The sequence below is a fragment of the Haliaeetus leucocephalus genome, unplaced genomic scaffold, assembly GCF_000737465.1.
Source record: "Haliaeetus leucocephalus isolate CR32 unplaced genomic scaffold, Haliaeetus_leucocephalus-4.0 Scaffold143, whole genome shotgun sequence".
Lineage (NCBI taxonomy): Eukaryota > Metazoa > Chordata > Aves > Accipitriformes > Accipitridae > Haliaeetus > Haliaeetus leucocephalus.
In genome coordinates, this window is record NW_010972579.1 from 392,243 (window position 1) to 417,074 (window position 24,832).

General features: G+C 37.4%; 1 protein-coding gene across 8 annotated transcripts in view; it reads left to right on the forward strand.

The window, feature by feature from the left end:
- The window catches only part of ARMC8 (armadillo repeat containing 8), an 82,750-nt gene that overhangs the window by 24,480 nt on the left and 33,438 nt on the right, over positions 1-24,832 (forward strand). For 7 of the 8 annotated variants that reach the window (XR_773957.1, XR_773958.1, XR_773959.1 and 4 more), the window contains 4 exons: positions 10,618-10,760; positions 10,861-10,958; positions 20,135-20,227; positions 23,774-23,833. Coding sequence is in view for 5 of the 8 variants with exons in the window: in XM_010561147.1 (XP_010559449.1) it covers positions 10,618-10,760; positions 10,861-10,958; positions 20,135-20,227; positions 23,774-23,833 (394 nt within the window). In the remaining 3 variants the exon portion in view is untranslated. The remainder of the gene's footprint in view (positions 1-10,617; positions 10,761-10,860; positions 10,959-20,134; positions 20,228-23,773; positions 23,834-24,832) is intronic. The other variant, XM_010561148.1, reaches the window with a different exon arrangement.

Consider the following 24,832-nt stretch of genomic DNA (forward strand, 5'->3'; position numbering starts at 1 on the left):
TTGGCAAGATCATGTCCAAAGTTAGAGAATACTAGGATCTACTCAAGTTCCGATCTCCAGTTTGCCTTCCAGTGATGGTACCTTTTCAACTTGGTCTGTTTCAGTGGGAAACTGTGTGGAAACACAGCACAAACATGAGATGGAGCTGGTTTTTTTTGCAGGTGTGTGTTTATTTCTTAGAGAAGGGTTGCTGAATATGCAACATGCTAGCACCTTGTTGTCCTAATATTACCTTCCATTTTAAACATAATCTCATGAGGTGATGACTTAGGTTCAAATGGGCATTCAAGCTTCACGCCTGTCTTTTGAGCTTTTTTCTTTATTTTTGCTTGGCATCTTATCTGAAATTAGTATTTCTGGAGTAATCTTGTCCCTAATCCCTTAGTGCTCAGTAGCAACTCCTTTCTTGCCTTCCTTTGTCTGAAAACTTTTGTTGGTAGAAGCGCAGCTTTTGTGGCTTGCATCTCCTCTTTTGTTGCCTTGGGATCAAGACTTTGTTACACTAATGAAAATGCCTTTTGTGTCTCTGACCCAGGCAGTGTATGTAAAGGTGCAGGTGAAAAGCCAAGCTGATTTAACAGGTCTCTTCTTCTGACAGAGGGTTATCTCACAAAACTACCCCTCTATGCTTCTGATCATATCCTCCTACCACTTCTTGTGTTGATGTTTGTGTGACTGCACAGAAAACGGCTTCAGTTCAATAATTACAGAAAACTGCCTTTCACAAAAAAGCAAGTATTTTTCTGTTGAGTTAAAAAAAATGGACAGAGGAGCACAGACATAGGAGCGAGCAAGACTGCCCCGTAGTAGTAGAGAAATGTATGTACATGTGCACCTTGCAGTGCTGAAAGGCTGCTGTTGGTGACAATGTGATGAATCTCCACCAATGGAAGTATTGAAAAACAGGCAAGGCAGTAACTTCAAATGATCTAATGGTTGATGATTCTGCCTTGGAGCAAGGTCAGTGACTAGAGGATCTGTCAAGATTCCTTACAGCTCTGGTTCTGTGATCCTCAGTTCCCACCTAATTGACCTGCTGACTGCAGAAGTTGTAAGGTAACTTGGACTGCATGACCACTGTTGGTGGTGTTAATAAGAAGTGTACAAGTTATCAATTATGCACATCTTTTGAAACATTCATGATCTCTGTCATGTTACCAGCTTTCTTTCAAGAGTTCGCTCAATACATTTGGACATAGCATTACTAGGTCTGTCATGCACATTATGAGGTGTTTTGTCCAAACTTCTCAGACATCCTTATGAGGGCAAGGCAGAGTTGTTTCCTGATGCCCTGTTCTGTTCTTGGCTGCACTTTGCATTGGGATTTTCTGTGCCATGTATTCCATAGGGTAGGGATCTGTGCCCAGCCCTAGTGGTTTGCACACTTAGGTAAAGGAGCTTCATCTGTGATGCTGGTATTTTTAAAGGCTTCCTTTGCTCTAGAGTGGTGCAAGAGCTGGAGAGCAGAGGCCCTAATAGGCCTCCTGTGTTTGTCCTTGCTTTTTTCTTCAAAGCAGGTCAGGAGTCAGGGCCTGTTTACATAATTACATGTCTCTATGGGGAATAACCCTCACCATGAGGGTTATGTATAACTGGAACAAGGTATACTTCTAACCCAGCTACGAAGTACATGTGAGTCAAGGCAAATATTTGCAGTCAGCAGAATTGTATTAGAGCTGTTTTTGTTTAAAAGCTGCACAGCCCTCTATCTCTGAAGTGCCTTTTCTGTTAGCAAAAAGGAAGTTGTTAATATAAGCTGTACTTCTAATGACACCTTTCAAATTGTGTATTTTTTTAGAATTTTAAGTTTCAAGTTTAAAAACATCACGTAAAAGGTAGCTTTATGATACCTCATGGTATCTGTTCCTAAGGAGCTGTGAGAGTCAAATCTGTAAAAAAGGTATTCAAAAATGTATTCTTGACAACCTCTTTCATATGCAGATACTGAATGTTGGGTGGTGATATCAAATGGAGTGGGAATATAGTGTAGCCATTTTGTATACAGTGGAGAATTTCAAAATGCAGGTGAATGGGAAGTCAAAACATAGCTTAATTTTTGTTTTAAGGTTGCTTAACATCCTTAGACAAAAACCTTTTAAAATTGGTTTGTCTAAAGGAACAGTAGTTTTTCAGATGGTGGTCATAGGCTGTCTGAGTCACTGATGTTTTAACATGGAAAAAATATTTCCACACAGGAATTTCTGGAAGACTTAGAGTAAAGTTTGCATGTTGGTGGTTTATAAAGATAAATGGAATGAACAGTTCAACGATGAACTTATTCATAAGAGATCAGTCTTGAGCAAAGTGGTAAGATGGTTGAAACAAGACTGGATGAAGATGTTGCTTTATATAATGCCTATTAATACATTTCTTGTAAAACAAAAGGCGTATGTCATCTCAAAAATAGTCTTACTTGATGAAGGCAACTGACTTAGTCCTATAAAATATTTGAGCCTGTGTCACACTTTAATGCTAAATGGAGTCAGTGTAATTCACTGTGTAAGTTAAAAAGCTGTGAGTGTTGTTAGTGTAAATTTACCTCTGTCGGGCTTCAGGGGTTGTGTGTTGATCTCACTTATTCTAGTATAAATGGCTGCAAAGAAAGAATGTGTTTATTTTTTGCTAAATGGCTTGTGGAGTGGTCTTAGGGGGGGAAAAACAGAATAAATTTAGCTCGTACAGACTGCAGATTTGACAGTGGTAATGCACTTGGATGTGAATTTTTAATTTTTTTTTTAATCTAGTAACAAAAAGGAGAGGCCATACTGTAGCAACTTCAGTATCCTTCAAGTTACTCTAAAAGTGTGCTCATGAACAACTTTAGAGAGCTGGTAGCACCTTGGGTTAAGAACTAGGAAGAGGGTTAGCAGAGTGTTATATGCTGAATGAAAGTATTCATGTTATAAAAAGGTGGATCAGACTGCACTGGCTCAATGTAGAGTAGCAAGAGTTATTTTCAAATGAAACTGATTATTAAAGAGAAAGGTGAGGAAAAACTTGATCGTAGTCCTTATTTACTCTTACATGAAAAATGTGGGGTTTTTTTGGTTAACAAAACCAAACAAAAACAACAAGTTTTTTTGGGGGGGGGGGAGTTTGTTTTTTTGTTTTTTTTGTTTTTTTTTTAATTTAGACCTCTTACAGCTCGGTAGATATTATAATGCTCCAACATTGGATTTAGTTAAGTGAACAAAAATCAGATTGAATGCAAGTTAAGTGATGTATATAGAGCAAATCATAGAATATTAATGTAAGTGAAGATGTCTAAGCATGAGAATAAATTACTAGAGCTGTAAGCTGAGACTTTTTGTTTCGTTCCTAAAGGAAAAGCTTTCTTTTCAGCTTACTTCCCTACTGCTTGCAGCACTGTAATACTGTAGAATTAGAAGGGTGTTTTTCTCTGTAATCCACATGTTAGTGGACTGTTTGTGTTATCTCCTTTACAGATATTTAAGTAGTTGGAACACTTTTAATAGTATAGTTCAAAGCTGAGTCCTTCCATCATATTTCTCGACTTGGCTTTTTTAAAAAAACTGACAGGTACTATTTGCTTTGTATGAAATTTTTCAGAAGCAGTATCTTATCTTTGTAGGGTTTTTTTGGTTTTTAGCTTGATAGTAGAGTTAGCCCATGCCCCTTGGATCCAGCTTTTGGAGATTCTGAATTAACTTGTTGCTTCCAGAAGTGAGACTATGACATCTCAGTTTAGGATACATTTCTCTCATTAATAGTCATAAATATTGCTCATATTTTTGAGTCCTTGTGTGTAAGAATCCACAACTATTTAATTTTTCATTTCAGATATTTTACAGAAATTATCCTGTGTACTTTCAAAATGATACTTAATTTTCGCTTTGGAAAATTCCGTGGCCAGTGATTGCTTCCTGCTATGCTGTTCGAAAAGTAATGCTTAAAATGCATTAAAAGGAGCGGTTTTTTTAAAATTTGTATGTTGTCCTATCCTGTTTGATCTCATACTTTAATTCAGTTCACAGTTTGGGATTGGTGTTCACTGGCACTTTCCATGTGTTCAGAGGTCAACCTCTACGCATGCATTAACTTTTTATTCAATATTCTGTAAGCGAACAGTAAATAGTATGCCTCAGTAGTACCTTCGTCTGTATATTCATCGCATATGTTTCCGTGGTAGAGTTTTCAGGCCTTCTTGCAGAGAACTAGAAGACAAGCGTCTTCCAAGATAGAATAAGGAATCATGATCATTCCAGCAAATAGTGCATTCATCTGTTTTGCAAGGGGACTAATAGTAAATATTCAGATAATCATGATTGAATTAAAGCTCTTATTTATTCATATACTTTGATAAAAGGTATCTTAATATTCATGGTACTATAACTTGAACTTTTACCCTGAAGTCTTTTTCCACGTGCCTGCTTATGGGGCTTGATGAAGTGCTGAAAAGGTTCTTTTACTAACGGCTGAGTTTAATATCCTCTCCAGGTATTTTAAGAACTTCCGACATTTTTGCAACAACTTCTAAGTGGGATGGAATGTCAATGAGTAAATTTCTGTTATTTTTAGCAAACTGTGAGGTCTGTGTTCAGACTGGATTGATGAGGTCTAAATCATGCAAGTCTGTTTTACAGTGCACATCTCCGATGCACCACACCCATCTCAATAATCTTCAAAAGAAAGGAAAATCTAAACTGTTTATCTTTCTTGCTAAACCACTGTAGTTACCATTTGTTCAGCAGCTACTTTCAAGGAAAGTTTTCTATTAGAATATTGCATGGTTTTCCTAGATGAATCCCTATCAGTTGTTCAGAATACATCATGCCTCCAGCTGACCTTATTTTTTGTTTCTAGGCATAGTTGTTCATGGAGTTCATCGACGTATTTCTCTGGGTCTACTGCCCTACCTCATTTAGATATGATTGCCTGGATACCATTACTGACATCTGAGGCTTTTAATCAGTTAATTGCTCTTAGAAATGCATGGACAAATGGAAGAAATTTTATTCTATATGAACATTAGAGGAAAATATCTTAGGGAAGCCTTCTAGAAGCTTGAAAAAGTCTTAAATATTGCATTTTAAACTACTTAGCATCAAACCTTGGATTAATGTTCACGAAGATGTTGCAAGATCTTTCCATTAGCTTTATTTAATTTCCTGTCTCATTGTAATGAGTTCCACTGCAGGATCACAGGCTGAAGAGTGAGTCAACAAGAACATTAGCACCTTTTTGCTGTTTTAGAATATCTGTTCTGTGCTTTTGGTTTGTCCTGAAGCTCTCAGTCTCTACTAAAGTTATGGTGGTTCTAGCAGAGCCTTATTCCAGTATTTCTGCAGGTTTGGTAGAAGTTGAATGCCTGGCTGATAAGGGATAAGGCTGGAGATAAGGGATCCAGGTTAAGCAGGGACATCGTGTTCTTAAAAAAATGTGGACTATGAACAAGTACCTTACTAGTATTTTTTACATTTCCAAAATCCAAATTACGACCTTCCCTTTTGTCCCCTGCATGTACATGCCAATTTTCTACCTTTTTATCTTTTTAATATTAATACATGGGAGGAATGTATTATAAACTTTTTTGCTGAATTTGTCTATGCTAGACCCTGGAAACAACAGACCAGTCCAGGATGTAGATTAGTGTGCTATCTCTGTGTTTCTTGTGACAACAGAAAGATGTGGTCTTTGTCCTTAAAGTTTAACAGTAGTTTATTAATGCACAGTTTCATCTTTATCAATTATATGGGTTCTCCTCACTTGAAACTTTTTGTAATTTTATAGTTTGTCATTTAACTACTTAATTTTCAGTGTTACTTGGTGTCAGTTCTCTCTTTTAAAGAAAGAAACAGAAAATGTTTTAACATGGATGTCTAGCTCTGTAGAAAAGCTAATCTGAAACACAGGCATATTTTAAAGATCTGGAAAAGGATATTATTAATATTTCAAAAATTTATTATATGTAAAATCTGAACTTAAATTTTCATCTTCACTAATTATAAAGCTTAGTTAAGGATTTCTATTTTAAACACATAGAAAGACTAGATTATAGTCAGCATGTTTCATTTTCACTCTTTAACATTAAAGTAGCTGTAACATCTGTTCCAGGTGCGGAGTGTTAAGGGAAAGAAAATAGCAATTATTTTGTTTGGAAAAGAATAACATTCAGAATTTAGGGTGCTTTTGGATTTTGTAAAAATCCCTTTTAAAAAAATACAAACGTGTTTTAGGACGTGACACTGAGGTGCTGGAGTGTGCCCAAAGGGCAATGAAGCTGGTGAAGGGTCTAGAGCACAAGTCTTATGAGGAGTGGCTGAGGGAGCTGGGGTTGTTTAGCCTGGAGAAAAGGAGGCTGAGGTGAGACCTTATCGCTCTCTACAACTACCTGAAGGGGGGTTGTAGTGAGGTGGGTGTTAGTCTTTTCTCCCAGGTAAGAAACAATAGGGCAAGAGGAAATGGCCTCCAGTTGGGGCAGGGGAGGTTTAGATTGGATATTAGGAAAAATTTTGTCACCGAAAGGGTTGTCAAGCACGGGAACAGGCTGCCCAGGGAAGTGGTGGAGTCAGCATCCCTGGAAGTATTTAAAAGATGTGTAGATGTGGTGCTTAGGGACATAGCTTAGTGGTGGACTTGGCAGTGCTAGGTTAATGGTTGGACTTGATGATCTTAAAGGTCTTTTCCAACCTAATTGATTCTATGACTGAACATTTCTGGATACAAGGAACAGGTTATTTATTGAAGTCCTTAATAATCAGGGAAGGCTATTGGTGTGATCTGTACAGGGAAGATGCATCTCAGAGCAGGTTTTCAGGACTTCATACTGAAAATGGAAGGAAATACTCTTGCATGTCTAAATTGAAATCTAGGTTATTGAAAGCTATTTAAAAAAAAAAAGTGACTGTTACTGGCATTTTTTAATTAGTAATTAGATCCAACAATTACATCAGAGTTGTCTCCTAGTATTCCCCAGACAACCCTGTGTCTGAAAGGCTTGTTGAATGGCTTGCTAAGTTTCTCAAAAAACAACCAGTGAAAGGATTGGTTTAGTCTTGATTCTTGTTCTGAGGGGATTTCTTGGTTGGGGGGCGGGGGGGGTTCTTGGGGATCTTTACCTATTGTTGGATTAGATAATCTTTTTTCTGTAACGGTACTCCTTCAGATAATTCTGAAATGAAGCTTAGCATATCTCCAAGTTAGTAGTGATCAGTAATAGTGTGTAAGTGAGACCTTTCTCACAGGAAGGGGACAGATGCTAATGGCCAGTTGTCTTTGCCCCAGCACTCTGGAACGTATTTCCCAGCTCTGTCCATAAAAACCAACCAAACTTAAAGCATGCTGCCAAAACACTTATCTTGGGGTATGGTTGAGGATTTAGGGAAAATGGAGCCTTTTATTACCACTTTGGAAGTTGTTTTATGTTGCTTGATGGCATGTTTGTTCTGTACATGCTAAATTAAACTACATGAGTCAGTTTCATGTTCCTGCATCATAAATAGATCTGCTTACTGCAGTGTAGGTATGGGTGCAGCGTTCTAACACTTGCACATTAGAAGGAGCAGACTGAGAAAGCATAGTGAAAACAGTAGGAATCAAGTGCCTTAAGTCTTTCTAAAATTACTATATCATATACTGTATCATTTAAAATAATTGTAAAAAGTAACTTTTAATAAACTATTTATACCCGAAGCTAAATCGTTTTGGTAACAGACTTAAAACTTTTTATTCTTTACTCCTTGTGCAGAGATGAAAGATTGTATGTATGTCATTGCTGATTTATGTTCTTGACTGGTCTGGGTGGTTGTCAGCATGTTTTCTAAATTGCCAACTCTTTAAAGTCAAATCTTTCAGCTTTCTTTTTTAAATACCAGGGGGGAAAAAAGTTGAAATTTTGCTGTAAAATAGTGATACTGATTATAGAAGATACATAACTCCTTCTAGCAGTGGAGTTACAAATAGAACATATTGAAAACTGTGGTGCAGCATTAGCTTACGAAATGTATGTGTGTAAGTTAGAAGAGTCGAGAAAAGTCAAGTCTTTGGTGTTAAAATAAAACAGCTGTACAGGGTACTGCAATAATTGATTCATCTTCTGATCTGCTTATAGTAATTCCTGTCAAATTATTTTCTTCAGTAAGGGATTTTTCTTGGCAGTTAGCAAATGTCAATCAAAGTTAGAACAGTAGATGAGATTGCACTTTCCACATAGTAGCTCAGTGTGCAGAAAAAACATCTTTTCAAGGCTGAATTTTAGCCAGGATCACTCAGTGTGTTTGTACATTACCAAAGAAGCTTCTGCTTCCTGTCTATCCTTATGTGATCTAGAAGGCAGAGAACAAAAAGCAGCTGTCTATAAAGAAGTAATAGTAATGCAAGGTTATTCTGTCCCATTCGCACTGGAAGTGGAATGCTTTTTTTCCTTTGTGATGATTTTACATAACACTGATTATGTATTTTGCTGCTTTTGTAGTCTTTCAGAAACAGCACTAATCTTTACCTTGGACATAGTGCAGCTGATACTTCAAGGAATACAGTACCAGAATTTGTAGCTTTAGAAACATGTAATTTAATTGCCTTAAGTATAATTTTTGTTCCTTTTCCAGGAGCCAATAATATAGGTATGGTTAATTTTGAGTTTGCACAGATGATGTGTGAGATATGCTTTTGTGGAACAACTGATAATCTGAGCCTATTTTGCATACCTTGCTCTATGAATATTAAAGGACCCTACAGTAAAATGTAGAACAAAGAGCAGATCAGCTCTGCTGAGCCATGTGGGCAGTCTGGGCCAAAGTGCCTCAGGACCGTTAGCTGGTCACTGTAAGAAATGAGAAGAATTATATAAATTAAAGGGTAATATATATGCAGTACCAAATTGATGTAAATTAGTCAGGAATAGATTTAGACAAGAAATTAGAGGAGGTTTCTGAACATCAGGAATAAATGGCCTTTCAGATAAAACAGATAAGCAGGGACAAAGAACCTGGATGCCTTTGTCTGATAAGTTTGTGAATGGAGTGGATTAAAGAAAATGGCAATGATTCTGGAGGTCTATGCCATTCTGAATTTATGCCAGTCTGATCCTTTGAATCAGCAGGAAGTTGAAAGGAGAAAAGATATCTGTGCTTTTGGGGTTGCTTGCATCTCACATGTTAATTCTGTGCCACATTTCAACTGTTTTCTTTGTGTTCAGGAAGAAGAGACCTTTGATCTCATAGCTTTCTTCCAGTGACATGCTGTAGTTACATCTGTTGGCCTTTTACTTTACGTTTCAAATGTAGGGGATTCTAAGAAGCAATTTCTGCCTTATGTAAGTGGGAAACATTTAGAGTGTGTGTTAAAGGTACTCTTCTGTGTTACTGTTGTTGTGGGGCTGCTTGCACTTCCCTTGGTGGCCTTTTCCAGTCCCATGTACCTAAATTGCGTTTAGTTACTGTGTTTCTGGTTATTTTTCCCTTTGCCTTTGATTTAACAAGTCAGGTTTTGGGGCATTTTGTTCAGGGGTCTGTTTAGCTGAGTAACTACTTCTGTCCCCTTCTGCAGTGGGGTGGATGCTGGCTTTTGGCTCCTTTTTGCTCCTAGAGAAGGCTTCAGTATATTGCTTGGCCTTAGGAGAGACCTTTTCAAACTAGACAGAGTAATGTGTTACTAAATTGAGAATATTTCTATCTTCGTGAATCTAGAAAAGTGACTGTGTATGTTGCATGTACAGAGGGAATTGTATCTCAGTGTCCAAGTCATCCTACCTGTTACAGTTTTGCTCAGACTTGTATGTAATGTGGGAGCCCTTAGCTAAGCGGTTTTCATCTTAAGCTTACACACCACATGAATCTTAAAGTGATTATCTTCTGTGCTGATGCGAGGTAGGAATCTGGTTGCTATCTGGGCTCTTTGTATGACTCAAATGTAGACTGAAAGTGTTCGGTGACCTCTGCTATGATTCAAGTGCTACTGACATAATCTAAAATATGTTCAAAGGGGCTCCTAGGTATCTTGATACTGTATAAAGAATCCAAATTGATAGAGGTCCAAGGTATGTCTTTGGCAAGATGTGTTTTAGGCTTGAAGTGATCCTGTTTAGCTACAATTCAGCTGCCTTTGTGCACATAAAACTTTTCTGGACTTCTTTATGTTCATAAATGATCATTTCTCAGTGTTCAAAACTCAGATTACTCTCAGCCCCCATGGTTGTGCTCGATGATGGAGTTATTTTGCAACGGTGACCCAGAAGAAATCACTGCCAAAGATAACAACCATCATGGTAGTGGTAACCATGTCCCTAGGTGTTAGGGGAGATCCGTGAGGTTCTCTTTCCCATTAATGTCAAACTACAGACTCGTTTCCTTTAATTGAAATTTGGGATCTTCCTGGTATCCTGAAAGACCTTATCCCGGATATCAGTACTGTGACACTACATTTTTAGAAAATACAGTGTGGTATCTTTCTACCATAACAGCAAGTAAAACCTATGTAGGAACACACAGTGTATAAAGGTTCTTATGAATAAAGTGTTCATCTTACTCTTTTGTTCATTCTTCATCTTTCTATTAAGGACTTCATCTTCTTTACATAGCAGGATTCAGATGGGGTTTTTACTATGCTTAGAAGTTCTCTTCTGTCTGAATTTTCCTCTAAAAATAATTCTATTTCCAGGTTGCTGTATTTACTTCAGCAAGAAACCTCCAGCGCAGAACTGAGAACAGAATGCGCAGTGGTCCTCGGAAGCCTTGCAATGGGTACAGAGAATAATGTCAAATCCCTACTAGACTGCCATATTATCCCAGCCTTATTGCAAGGTACTTTTCCCTTAATGGATCTATGTTAGTAAATGTTCCTAAAGTACTCAAATAAGCAAAGATAATGAAACTGAATAGTAGGTTTTGTCTATATTTATAGGATTACTGTCGCCAGATTTGAAGTTTATTGAAGCTTGCCTGCGGTGTCTCCGTACCATTTTCATCAGTCCTGTAACTCCAGAGGATCTACTATATACAGTAAGTTGTAAGCAAATTATTATGTCCTTTTAAAACCTATAGAGTTGGTGGGAGTGAAAGGTCTCATTGTCTGCAGTAGTAATGAAGACTTGTTTGACCAATAATGTTAGCATTTCTCACCTACGTCTAAGGCATCTGGCTCACCTAACATTTATAGCAATATTTGATATGAAATGGTCAACAAGATAGCACACTGATAAAGAAAAAACCGAAAATTTTCAGGCTTGTGTGCAATCTTAAGGAGTAAAAACTGTCTCTAAATGGTGTTTACAGATACCATTATCACCACTATATGGGAAAAGTTAGTTTCTGAAACTTAAAGTATTATCCAATGCTGTCCTCCCACTCCAGATGTGAGGGTGTTTGCTTAGTTTTAGCACTTCATGTGGAAGAGATTCACCTCCAGAACTTCTCTGCTTTTAGTTAATATACATGTGATTTACATTTAACTGATAGGAGGATAGAAAATGTCCTCCACCATTGCTATAATCTTGAGTTCCGCTTGGAGCATGCGAGCAGTAAGGCTATCAGTGCTGACCTTGTTAAGGTGACTGGGCAAAGCAATTGATGTGGAGCCCTGTCTGAAGGTAGTGCTGTCTCTTGGCAGTTTAGACACAAAAGGCCTTGCCCAAACTCAGTCACTGTCTCTTACGTGGAAAGAGGGGACAGAAGGGTTTGCACTCTTCCCTGCTCCTTTGTCCCAGTGTAAGGGATGAGGCAAGCTGTGGCATGAAGACTACTGTACCAGCAATCTCTTTCTGCTAGGAGAAGGGTAATATTGCACCAGACTGCTGTCTGGAGGTCACCAAGCATGTCCAAATTCTGAGGGTAGTTGGGAACCCACAGTACTAACCGCTCTGGTCCCACCAATCAAAGGGATGACTGTCGCTTGCTGAGGAAGACTTGATGCTTATAGAGAAGGGCACAGCTGGCCTCTGATGTCATACTTTCTCTACAGTTTGGGTGTCTATGTCATTATTAGAGACAATTTCTGTGTTAATAGTCCTCAACAGATTTTCTTGGTGATTTTTGTCTAGTTGTTATGCAGTGCTGTAATGATGTCTGTTTTGTTCTCTATTCCTTTTCTGATGATTTCTTACATTTTCATGCCAGAAATAGGTATGTAAACTTGTTTTCCATGGTCTCAATTCTACCATACACCTATTCTGAATTTCATCTGCTAGTTAGTCCATGTCATGAAGTCTTCCTGCAGCTCTTCACAGCTTACCCTTGTATTTAGTACGTGTAGATAATCAGCCAGCTTTGTCCTCCACTGTTCACTGCCTTTTTTCCAGTTGTTTTTTGATTGTTCAGCAAGGAAACAATGCAGATTGTATGTGTGACCACTGAAGGCACCTCTCCTGAGTGATCTGAGAGTTTCCTCTTTGTGTCTGTTACTTCCTTTGACTTCACTTCATGCTCCCAGATTCCCCCAAGTCAGCCTGTAAGAGTTCATAATTGCAGGGGCATCTGCTCCCTGCTCTCAGCATCCAAAGTCAGGGCTTAAGATGATTGTCTCCATTAACAATCCATACCTATTCCTGGGGATCAGTGCTTAATGGAGACTATTAGTTGCTCCCTGTTTGGAGGAGAGATTTGATATTTTGAAGGGAGAGGAAGTGGAAGAGTATGTACAGAAATGTGAAAGAACCAGTATCAGCATATAAATTACCACTAACCTTGTGGGAACAATATGCCTAAGATACTGGATTTTCTGTTTCATCCTTTGTTTTGTCTGCTGCACAACAGTGACATCAGAACTTTGCTACACGGTTCCTTACTCAGGTAAATGTGATGTCCCTTAATTAACCATAGCTACAGGAAATGATCATCTGGTGAGGCTGCCCTTGTACCCATTTTCCAATCTCCCATTCCAGTTGGACACTTGAAAGTTAAGTATTTTATGATTGTGCTTAAGGTCCTATTTCTGCAAATCAGCTTCTTTTTTGCTTCTCTTGTGGGAATACGCAAACCCATACATTGAAAAGTAACGAATGCAGGTCCTTTGAAAAGGAGACATTTTTCCTACCTCTTGGAAGGTATAGCCACAACCCCCACTGCTGCAAGCTGTGTTTCACAAGGCAGCAATTGAGAAGTTGTCTTTGATTAAAGAAGTAATTATGGGCCTTATCAACACTTTATGGCAGACACTCCACATAACAGGAAGAACTTAAAGTTCTCGTTTAGCCACCCAGCTCCCTCTTTCTTTCTGATCGCAACAGCTCCGGGGAGACTGTCACCATTTCCAGATAGCTTCAGATCTTGAATGAATGAAAGGGCTTATTCAGTAGCCTCCTGAGTTCTGCCTCTATCGGGTCCTATTTTGAAAGGTAAGAGAATGAGTTTGTCAATGGCTTTTCATTCTTGTCCAGCCGTTCTGGAGAGGCTTCTGAAGAATTGGTTTCTGAGTTGTATCTAAGATAGCAACTTTTCCCAGAATTTCTTTGTGGCTTGACTGCATGGAGGATGCTGTCTCTCAAAACTTGGCCAGGACTATTTCCAATACAAGATATTAGGACTTAGCTCAATGTCTCCAAGGTCATTACAGTCATTCTAGAGGTTTCAGAGGACCTCTCAGTTACGATCCAGGATACACAAGTGCTTTAAAGAGAGCTGCTTAAAATACTTCTTTCTATTTCTAATGGGTTTGAGAGAGAATAAACATAAAATCTCATTTAAAAAAACAAAACCACATCATCCCCAGTAACCTGAATGTTTCTCCCAGCAGAAATGCTAGGCGTCAGAAACTACATCTTTCCTCTTGAACTTTTCCTTATAGACAGGAACTTGAAGGATAAACTGCTGGCAGTTTTGACCAATTAGGTTCAGTTCCAAAGACAAATAGTTCTTCAGAGGTGGAAACATTTGGGCTTTTTCCTGTAGGAACGTAGAACCTGTACTGAGAAAATGTGAAGACCCATCCATATGTGGGTTGAGCTGAATGAACACTGAGCTTTCAAAAAGGCTGGACTTTTATTGTCTGATACTGAGATCTTACAGAACTGCAGAACAGTAAGCTGTATCCAGACCTGCAAGGGTGCAGGCTTTGGTGCTGAGACTGATTTAGTGACCATCCTGCAAATGAAAATGAGGAACGACATGGAGTCCCAGGGTGAGAGATCTGTTGAGATGCAGATATATGTCCAGACTTTTTTTTTTTTTGTAAATTCTAAGATTCTGTGTGGAGGTGTTTTATACATCTGAACTAGCCAGCTCTATGTAGCTAGGTGTGTTTTGGTTTGCTGAGTAGATTCAAGCACTAAGTCAAACCCAGTTTGACTGATAGCCTGTCGCTTCAGCTCTTGCTGATCTATCTAAAACAAGAATAATTGATTCAGTGGCAGAAAACCTTTCCAGCCCATGAAGGCATTCTGCATGTTTCTTTACAGATGTTCTCAGTTGTGATCCCATTTTCCTTCCTCAGTGGGACCCAGACAAAATTTTAGTGAGAGATTTCGATCTGTGGCAACTATGCTGGCCTTGAAGGAAGAGGCAGGTAGCAGGTATGTTCTCTGCTTTGAATGAGTCTGTCCTTACAGGAAGCTTAGAGAATGAAGGCACTGCAGCAGGATGAGTTTCTTTCTCCCTGCTGTTGAGACAATGAGGAATGAAGTTTCAGAAATCTTTGCTTTTTTCCAACTTAGATGAGCTAGTAATTTTAAGTAAAAGGCATTCCTCCTTACTGTTCAGGTTCGCGATGGAAAACTTAATGTCATCTGGTGATTGACCAGGCTTGATGAAGGGGAGGAGGAATAATTCAGAGGACAAGGCTAGCAGGACAGAGCAGGATATTAACTCTGATTAACAAGGTATTCAATGAGCAATGAAACCACACTGCATAGTGTACGCATCTTCTACCATGGCTCAGTGATACGCAGCTACTAGAGGAAGAATCTAGGTAATCTTCTAATGGCTTACACCTTTCATTCCTCCTGTTTGTGATGGCTGAGCCCATGCAGTAAGGCTAAATGTTCTCTAATCTGGCCTGTTTCCTAAAAATGAAAATGGTAAAATTATGAATTCTAGCTTAGAGAGCTTGAATTTAAGTTATTTGGATGCATATAAGAATTTCAGTTCTCTGACTTGGTAAAAAGAATAATAATCCTCTGTTACAAAGAAATGCTTTAAGAATAGATCTTTCAAATTTTGTTTTAATGTTAAAAAGGAATATGAAGAAAGTTGGTAGATATTAGGATCCAAGCAGGTAAATGCAACTCTCTTAATTCTCTCTTTCTGAATTCTGTAACTCTGTTTGGATGGGCAGTAGTTTTGTTATAGTACATGTGACGTATAGATATTTGTCATAAGTTGCCTGGAACTAGTCTTTGTTAACAGACAACATTTTAACGGATTTGTGAATCTCATTGTTTTAACTGCAAATTATCAATGTAGACTCAGTGTTGCTTACTAGGTTTGCTAGAAAGATCCTTTGTTAATTGCATATTAATATGAAAAAAAATGGAATTATGTAGCCTCATATTGACACATAATTATTATTTGCATTTAGTTGGAAGTCAGTAATGTCCACACATCTTTTTACTCTTTCTAGATTCTTTTTCTGATAAACATGCCAAAATTATTATAGAATTTGGATATATTTTAGCAGAATCAAGGGGCAAAATTAACATAATTTTCTCATAAGCATTAAGGAAGCACTCCTGCAACTTTCCAAGAGTTTTAACCTTTTCATACCCACAACATTTCTGATTTGATGGAACAAAATGAGAAAGTATATAAAAGATATCTCCAAAGAATTGCTTCTCAAATGTATCCTTTTCTAATCCAGAATATCTAATAATACAGTTCTTTATGTATTGGTAGAATTTCAGGGAACCCTTACTCTGTTGATTGCAAGGATTCATTAACCCTTATATCATCTATACAGCATCATCACTGGGGTCATGGTGACACCAGAAATGCCCTGTCAGAATGTTTGGTATCAGAACAGCCCAGACTTATAAATGCTAAATTAAATTGCTTTTGATCATCCAATGTGAACACCTTCCTACTCAGGAATTTACCATTGGGCTATGATGCCACACTGGTCAGTAAAATGTTATCTTATGCAAATCACTGTGTGCCATTCTATTTCCATTTCTATAACTCTAGAGCAGAGCTTCTAAACAGTTAGAGGCTTGATTTCTGTCCACTTACATCTTTACCAAAGCTCTCTAATCTATCAAACTGCAGCCAAAAATACTCATGTGAGCAACATGGTTGAAGTTCTAGGTGAAACTGAATCATTGCATGGCAATGTCACTGGCCAGGATGTGAAATAAAAGGTTGTCAGTTCCTTCCCTGGTGTCAGATACAGGTAGAGAGATGTTATGCATTCATCTGTGTTGAATAAAAGAGTTTAACTGAGAAATTATTTTATTCAAAGATGAAAGCAATATATTTTTATTAATAGTTTGGGAGATAACTACAGGGACATGGGAAGATATGTTTTTGTAAAATCTGTGAAAGATAGCATCAAAAATTGTCACTTCTCTAGCTTCAGGTTGATTTCCAGTAGCTCCTGATACAAAGCTTGCCTTATGGCACTTTTTGTAGATTTCAAGTGCTTTCTTAGTTAATGAAGAATAATCTAAATGTTATTATTGTGTATTTTTCACTGAAATCTGGTTTTCATAAGCAATTCCACCAGTTCAAGTTTAAAAATAAAACAAAACCTTTCCACCAGCTTGAGGGAAGGAGTGCAAGTCCTATAGCCTTTTATTGGACCACTTCAGAGTTGGCAGCATTATTCAGTATCCAGACATGCATTGGTCATGTGATAAAGGTGACAGATCATGTGAGTGAATTGTATTCATTGCCTGACAAAAATGCAGATCTGTACCTGCCAATATGTCTCTGTAGACAAGACAGCTGCACAGAGCAGTCCATAAGAATTACACCATTGATGCAAGGGTCAAATCTGGTTGCAAGCTAGTAACCTATGATTTAGCAGATAAATTAGTTGCTACTGTTATGGCTTTCTTTTTTTCCCTAAGAACCTGAATGTATACTGACATCTATAAATTCTTGTCGGGAAGAACGGCCATAGTCAAGAATCACACTCAATATGAGTTAACATCTTGCTCGTTTACTGTTCAGACGTCTTGACATTTATACAAGACTGACTTGTCCACGCGCCTTATACAATGCTCTAATTGGTACAATACCCCGTTTCACGCGACACTATCTTATTCTCTATTGGCTGTGCAAGCTTCTTCACGAGGCGTCCAGCAGTTACTTATCTCATTCTTCGGCATCCAGGAGTTGTTTGTCAGGCTCTTCTTATCTTCCTTTTTCCCAGCGTACAAGGACACAGCGTCCTTGTCCGCTTCAGCACTTTGTAAACTTATGCTTCGTTCCCACCTAACGGCTGGATTGCTCACATGCCTTTGCCCAGCCAAGAAATCCTCAACAAATTCTTACCTAGAATTTCCTGGTTAGCTGAGAGAAAACCAAATTTAAGGTAAGGACAAAATATAGTTATAAAGCAATATATAATAGCAGATGCTTATAAATTAGAACCCCACTTATTTGGAGGAAGAGACCAAAACAGGACAAATGTGGGTTTTTTTTCCCTCCGCTCCCGCAGCCTAGGTTTTCTACTTGTTGACATCCCCAAAGTTTGCAATGTTCTGTGGTTTCCTAGATCATGTAGACAGAAGAACATATGTTAGCAACATAGGGAACATTGTGTCTATGCTGCTTTAATAGTGGCAGTTCAAATCCTTTTTAGCTTATGGGGCTCTCCTCTGGCTAAGGATTACTGAGCTGATGTAGATTTTTCACTCAGCTCACTCTGCATATATTTCTCTAGTTGTGAATTCTTGGACGTCTTATCTTTGGCAAGAGCCATATCTCTGTCAATTTCATTAGACTTTAACTTTTAGACCAACGTTTACATCCTTCTAGTTGCAAGTTTTGAAATAAGCCAGATTACATAGTTAATGGTGATTTCCCTGCAGGAGATTTCAGGTCTTGCATCTTACATTTTGAAGCTCCTTTTTTGAAGCTTTACTGCCTCTGAATCCTGAGGTGTCTCTTTTCTCATCCCCCTACCCTCCTGACATCTTGATTGTTTTGTCTTAGGTGTACTTTATCACTGATAAGCCTCTTAGCACGTATATATGTGTGTTGTGTTGAACACTAATGTGGCTGGATACCTTCAGCTGCCTAAGATTTACAGAAAATGACAAGAATCTGTTTTAATGGGTCAAATGTGTTAAACCACAGAGGAACCCTGGGTATATTGTCACTTTGTTTTCCTTTAACTTAAAGGAGGAGACGCTTCAAAGTTTGGGGACCTGCTATGACTTTGTAAGATTGTAACATGTTTTTCTTGAGAACAAGGTGGCCTGTTAGCTCCTTCTGTTTGGTTTCTCATGGATATTTGCTATTCTGCTTGGCATATGCTGAAAACCCAGTATCCACTTAGTTTATATACCACTGCAGGTTTACCTGTGTCAGAGAGAGTCAAGAGACACTTCATTATGGTTATGACCATCAGGACTATTACAACATACTTGCAGATTTAATGTCCACTATTGCCCTGCAACCAAACCAGTTCCTTGCAGGTCTTTGGATTCTGAAGTTGCAAAGAAATAGATGTGTTTATATGTATGGCATGTGTAACAGCAGAAGGTCAGATGGTGCTACTGTTGACCAGACCCTAAAAATACTGCTTAGAATAGTTTTGTCCCTTGCTTTTCCTATGCACATAAGCATGCAATGAGCATGGATATATAGCTGGTGTACCCGGAAGAACTCCAGTTTCTAGTAAGTAACTTTCTCTCTATAGGATGCTGAAATGGCAAATGGTGCTGTTGCACATTGATCCTTTCCAGTTACGGAGAAACAAGCAGTAGGAACAAGTTGTTTTTATCTTGGCTCTGTTGTCCTGTTGTTTTCTGTTGAGAATAAGAAGGCTGGGTTGTTGGCAGCAAAGCTTTCTGAAAGAAGTCTGCTAAATTTATTTTTTTATATATAAATATTAAAAAGAGAATACAAATATTGCAAAGCTTTGCCTAATCAAATATGCATGCAAATAAGAGAGACATATACATGTTTATTTTGTTAATATAAAAAAGTGTGATTGGAAATTTCCCAAGTAATTGGGAAATAAAACTTTTCATAAACCCCTGTGTATCTCTGAAGCTATAGTCATTAAAACAATTAGGCTAGTGCTACTTTCATTACTATAAAAGTAGCTGAGAAGCATGAAGATTTTGCTCTAATTTTAGTCCACCTCTCCCTAGTCAGAGGCTTGCAATTCATCATCCTCCTGCAGGTAAAACAAAGAGTCTGACTTACTTGTATAGAGTCAATATATTTTAAGTTCTTTGAAAAGGAAGACTCATTCAGTCTTTAATCTCTGTTCAGCACTCTTTATCTTATGGAAGTACTTTAGTTTACCACCTTTCCAAACTAAAATGACCAGTGTTTCTTTTAGTATCACTGCAGTTACTGCCACTAAAATGTACTGGTAAAAGTAACTGAAAGCTTTAAAATGTTGTGATTTTGTAACTTGCCACAGAGCTTAAGTAACTGTATGTGTTTTCAGAAGGGAATTTCAGTATAATGATTTTCTTCTGCTGATTTATTTGGAATTTTCTGTCATTAGCGTCACACATACTAATAGCATCTATAGTGTGTGTTTGACTTAAAGGAAATTACTACCCCACATTAATCGGTTAGAAAGTGAGTGCCAAAGAATTCAAGGTGGATTGTATATTGTTCAGTCTGGCACCTTGTTCCCCTCCCTGATCTTTTCTACTAAGAGCTGAAATGAAGAGGTAAGTAAATCACACTTGTAGTAAGAAAATATTAAGACAAATCCTGGAGTAATTGCTTTCAGTGACCATGTTTGCAGCTGTTATGTTTGTTTTTTCACATTCTTTTATTGTTTTCTCATGAAGCAAAGATTCTGAAGACAAATTCCAGAAGTTTTATACCTCACTTGCACTGATCTTTTATTTTTTCCATGAGGATTTGACTCAGAACTGTCACTTGTGCCTTGGAGTCTCTCTTCTGCTACTTTGATGGTCTTGTTCTGTGTCTACACAAGTTTCAGTGGAAGGCAGAACACTGAATGCAGAATCAGGAGTACTCTTAAGTAACAAACTGTGAAGAAACTATGCTGAAATACAGTGTTAATACTTTTTTCTTTTCTGACTTGTTTCCAGGATGCTACAGTTATCTCCCACCTCATGGCACTGCTCAGTAGGTCTCGATATACACAAGAATACATATGTCAGATCTTCTCACATTGCTGCAAAGTAAGAAAGAGAATACATGTTCTTTATGCAACTTGTTGTGTTTCTGGCATATAAGAAACTATGTAAGATGATACTGCCTTTTGTGGCAGGAACATTAGGACAGTAATGACTGAACTGTTATTGCTCTGGATTTGCTGACAGATTTATTGGGGTTGATACATGTTTCTCTACGGTAGAACAAAATAGGCAAATAAGTGCTTTTCTTACACAGTGTGTATATATGTTCTTATACATATATTTATACCTTTGGCTACTAAACAAAGTCAACAGTCTAGGCAAATAGCAATCCTCGCTATTATCAGTATAAATTTTGGAAAGCTTATTTTTTTTTATCTGGAAGTCTCAAGACAGTGCGAACATTTCTTTGCAGAGGTCTTGCATCTGCTTTCAAGACAGCTGTTTTAAACCCAGAGAATGTCCTTTTCAGTTGAGTTCTACCAGTTACAGGTTTATCCAGATACATGTTCATTCCTGCTGTGTAACGCAATTCTCTTGATTTGGGAAGACTAGTTTAAAAACAGTGGCAACCCCACCTGAAACACAGAAGTTTTTTCCTTCTCTCCCCCTGCCTCCGAGTTTCTGCACACCACTGTTTTTTGTATTATTGTTGTGGTTTTTTGGTAGTTACTGTACCCATGGCTTATACAGTAACTGTATCAAAATAATTCAGTGTAGGAAATCAGATTTGTACAGCATCTTTCCCTTTTTGGAAAGTTTAAAACTAAAAGATCATAGATCATAGTTATCTCCCAGATGAACAAGTGAAAAAGTTCCAAAATTTATGAACTTGTAAGTATTTACTTTGAAAAATATCTTTCCACCTTATCACTTACAATGAGTCTTCTGGAACTCTGAATTACTCATTTGTTAAAAAAGTATTTTTCTCTACTTTGACAGCTATTTATGTACCTTCATCCAGTTGCATTTCTTCTGTTAAGTGAAACTGAGGGCTGAAAACTGTAGACTTAGTGTAAGATAAAAATATAGCTCAGCTGCTAATATTTATAGAATTGTTTAAAGAAAACATTAAGACAAAATCCTACACTGGACTGTGGAAGTTCAGAGCTATAGCTAATACTGGAAAAAGAATTTGGTATTCTAAGAAGAAAAATGGACCAGTGAGGCATCTCATGTTTATGTGGCCCTTGGAAAGGCTCCTTAATAGGCTCAGTAGCTTGAACAGGTGTAAAATCAGCCCATGTTGACTTACAAGAAAAATAACACAGGGCTGATTACAGAGTAGTGTAGAAGTCAGTTTGTATAATCAGGGGTTAGCTCTGTAGTAATATAAACCCTATTGGCTGTGTGAGAACAGCAGAGTAACTTCAGGTAATTAATCCAACATGAAAACAGTTATTGCCATCGTTTTCCAAATGAGTTACTTATAGCTCCACTAACTTCTGGTGACTTGCATATCAAATATATTGTTAACAAAGCAAATGTCTAGTCACTTAAGAATAGAGGAAGTAAGGTCTTATGAACTCAGTATACTGTTTTGAATGCCTCCTCCACCCCCCAAATCACTCTTGGAACAAATTTTACAGTGAATGTTTTGAAAAAATCCAACTTTTTGGAAAGAAAAAGTTGGTTGTGTGAACTGATAAAAACATGAATGCACAAGAAAAGCTAAGTGATAGGTATGAGTATTAGGAAATGGTTGCATTTATGGAATAAACATTAGCTGCATAACAAAGAAAAATATTTGAGGTTGAGTAAACAGATCATCACAAATGTTAAATTGATCAGGAACACATTTCTCTCTTGCCAAGGCAAATGCAGCTGTTTGACAAAAATCTAAAATGCCCCCTTTCTTTTTTGTTCAGTTCTTGGGTTTCAGGTCTGATTATCAAGGTCAATTACTGTATTTTCAGATGTAATAAAATACATCCAATACAGTGAAACAGAATTAGCAGGGGTTTTTCTGAGTTATATGGATAGGCAAAGTATGTTCTTACAATTTAAAAAAAATAGAAAATTAAATACTGAAAGTTTCAGTATTCACTACATTTTAAATGAAGACTCCATATTCCCCGCTGAGTAAGAGAACCTTTCTAATTTTCTCCTGAAGAAATGTTGTTATAGCTTTCATGTTTACGTAAGGCTTAGCATATAAAGAGGTATTGATGCTTTTATTTCTCTTTTTCCTCATCTTAGTAGATTTATTCATTAAACTAATAGTGACATATTACAGTTCCTACCCTCCTTGTTCCTGCATACTGTTCTCTGCTTAGATCTTGTGCATCCATTTTTTTTTCTTTCTTGCCAGAATCTTGTTTGGTTGGGCTTCTCAGGTTTCTTTCTTTCTCACCTGCTCAGATTTCCCTGGAAAAACTCAGACCTGTTCTCTTGAGCTAGGAAATCCTTACTTCAAGTTCCTAGCATATTTCTGCTGTTTTCTGCTTTACTGCTTCTCACTGCATTTTTAGGGTTAAAATTAACTGATAGAAAATGTAGACCCTGAAGAAGAGCCATCCTAAGCAAGGGGAAGTGTTGATTTACAGGGGGAGCAGATGCAGTTCTTAACATACGGAGCCAGGATTCTATCAACATATAAGCAAATAAGTAAACTGAAATCAGGTTGATGTACATGGTACGCTAAAATGCAAGTCAAAATTTACTTTTTAAGATTCTCTCTATCGCAGTTGACTTGTTCCAGAGAAAGTGATTTGAGTAGGTAAGCTTTACTATTTTAATAGTCAAATTAAAAAGATAAGGTATGCATTTGGAAACACATGGTTGTATGAATAATTTGAAAAGATAGTTCTGGAACTTATACTTGAATGCTGTGACATCTCTGCATAAGTAGTAATTTCACCACCAGTTGAAAATTAAAATCTTGTGTCTGGGAAAGATCCAGGATAAAGCCTGTAATCAAGGCAGCTTCCTCCCAAGCCCATTTTGAGAATGTTTTCTTATGTGATCTTAGGCCTGGTGCTGGATCACTGAACCAAGGTACATTTGCATTTAGATATCTGCTTTTAAAATTTCATTATGGAATGAATTGTTACATTGTTCTATCCTACTGCGTTCTTGAAAATTGACGTTTTATGGTGGAAAATCGTGCAAGAGGTGTGATTTCTATTCCTGAAATATTGTGTTGTTCAATCATATTTGGATAAAAAGATCACTGGATCCTGGAACTCTGTCAGTATACCCAAAGAGAAATAAGCAGAAGGCCTTGCTATTAAAGTGGTGCCTGAGCTGCTTGGAAATGATACATTAGATTCTCAAGTTTTCACATTTATATTTGAAGCTGTCCCTATGTATGGGTTAACCTGATTGTGCATTAAACAAGATGGATTGGTGTCTGCAAACACAACATGTACAGATTAGATATTTTCATGTACGTCTGGTTATGCAAATAAGAATACACCCAAGCGTCACCTCTGTACGTGCATTTGTCCTGTTTGCACAGAATTTACCGTCTGCATCTCATTGAAAAATCACTAATACTTGTGAATTACTAGAACTATCTAGGTCAATATGATTTCTTTTACTTTAATTTCATTCTTTTTTTTTTCACATATTTTAATATCTGTTCTTCAGCTTCAACACTGGCATAGCTGCGGCTTTAAATCATTGCCTCAGCCACTTCTGTGTGCCAATGTAAGTTGTTTTCCTACTTCAACCATGATGTTTTAATTGCATTTTTTGGTAGAAAGCTCTTGGTGGCAGTAGCAGCTGAAGCATCTCTTAAAGCACCAGATATGTTACATCTAAAACTAATATTATGCTTTTTTTTTTTCTTAGAGGTAAGGGATGTTCTAAAAATGTTATTTTGAATATAAGAGGAATCTGATTTCAGCTGTATCTCAAATGTGAAAATAAAGTGTCACTCATGCATACTATGTTTTATAGATGTGCCCATAAACTCATCTGGCTTTGAAAAAAAGATGAAGGAGTGAAGATACTTTCTTCACTTGTAGATTAGTCAAGAAAATGCATTGATGTATGATTAATGCTGTGACATTCTAAAAGCTGAATTTAAATTGCACATAGCCCATGCTTAATGCAAAGATGACTGGAGTCATGAATCTACTTCTAAAGAGATGTTTGTAAATCACAGATCAGATTTCACAAGAGACTATTGAGGGTTGCAGGCCCCATTGAGATTTCATGTTGTTTTCTCCAACCTCATTGAGCCTTGTCATACTACAGAAGTTCTGAGATCTTTTTACTGTAAAATTCAGTATTTGTGTTTAATTCCAAAAGCTTTTTAAATCTTGGAAAAATATTAACTTATCAGTTATTGCTGACTTAGATCTTGAAGTCAATAAATGAGTGATGGCTGACTAGATTTATCGCTAAATATATTTGAAACTAAAATAATCTGTAGGAGGAAAATGTGAATCTGTTCCCAAAGCACTGTCACATTCTGTCTGGAAACAGTTTCAGAATTAATTCCCTCTCTTCTGAAGTTAGAATTGTTGAAAATGCTTAATATTACCAGTGAAGAAGATATTAGTAACTGGGGATTTTTTTATATGATTTGTATAGAAAATCAGGAGCTTTTGATTGTTTCCAATATGAAGAATAGAACCATAAGTATTCTATCCATGTTTCTTCATTTGTGAAAACTAATTTCATTGCCTATTGAAGAAAAGA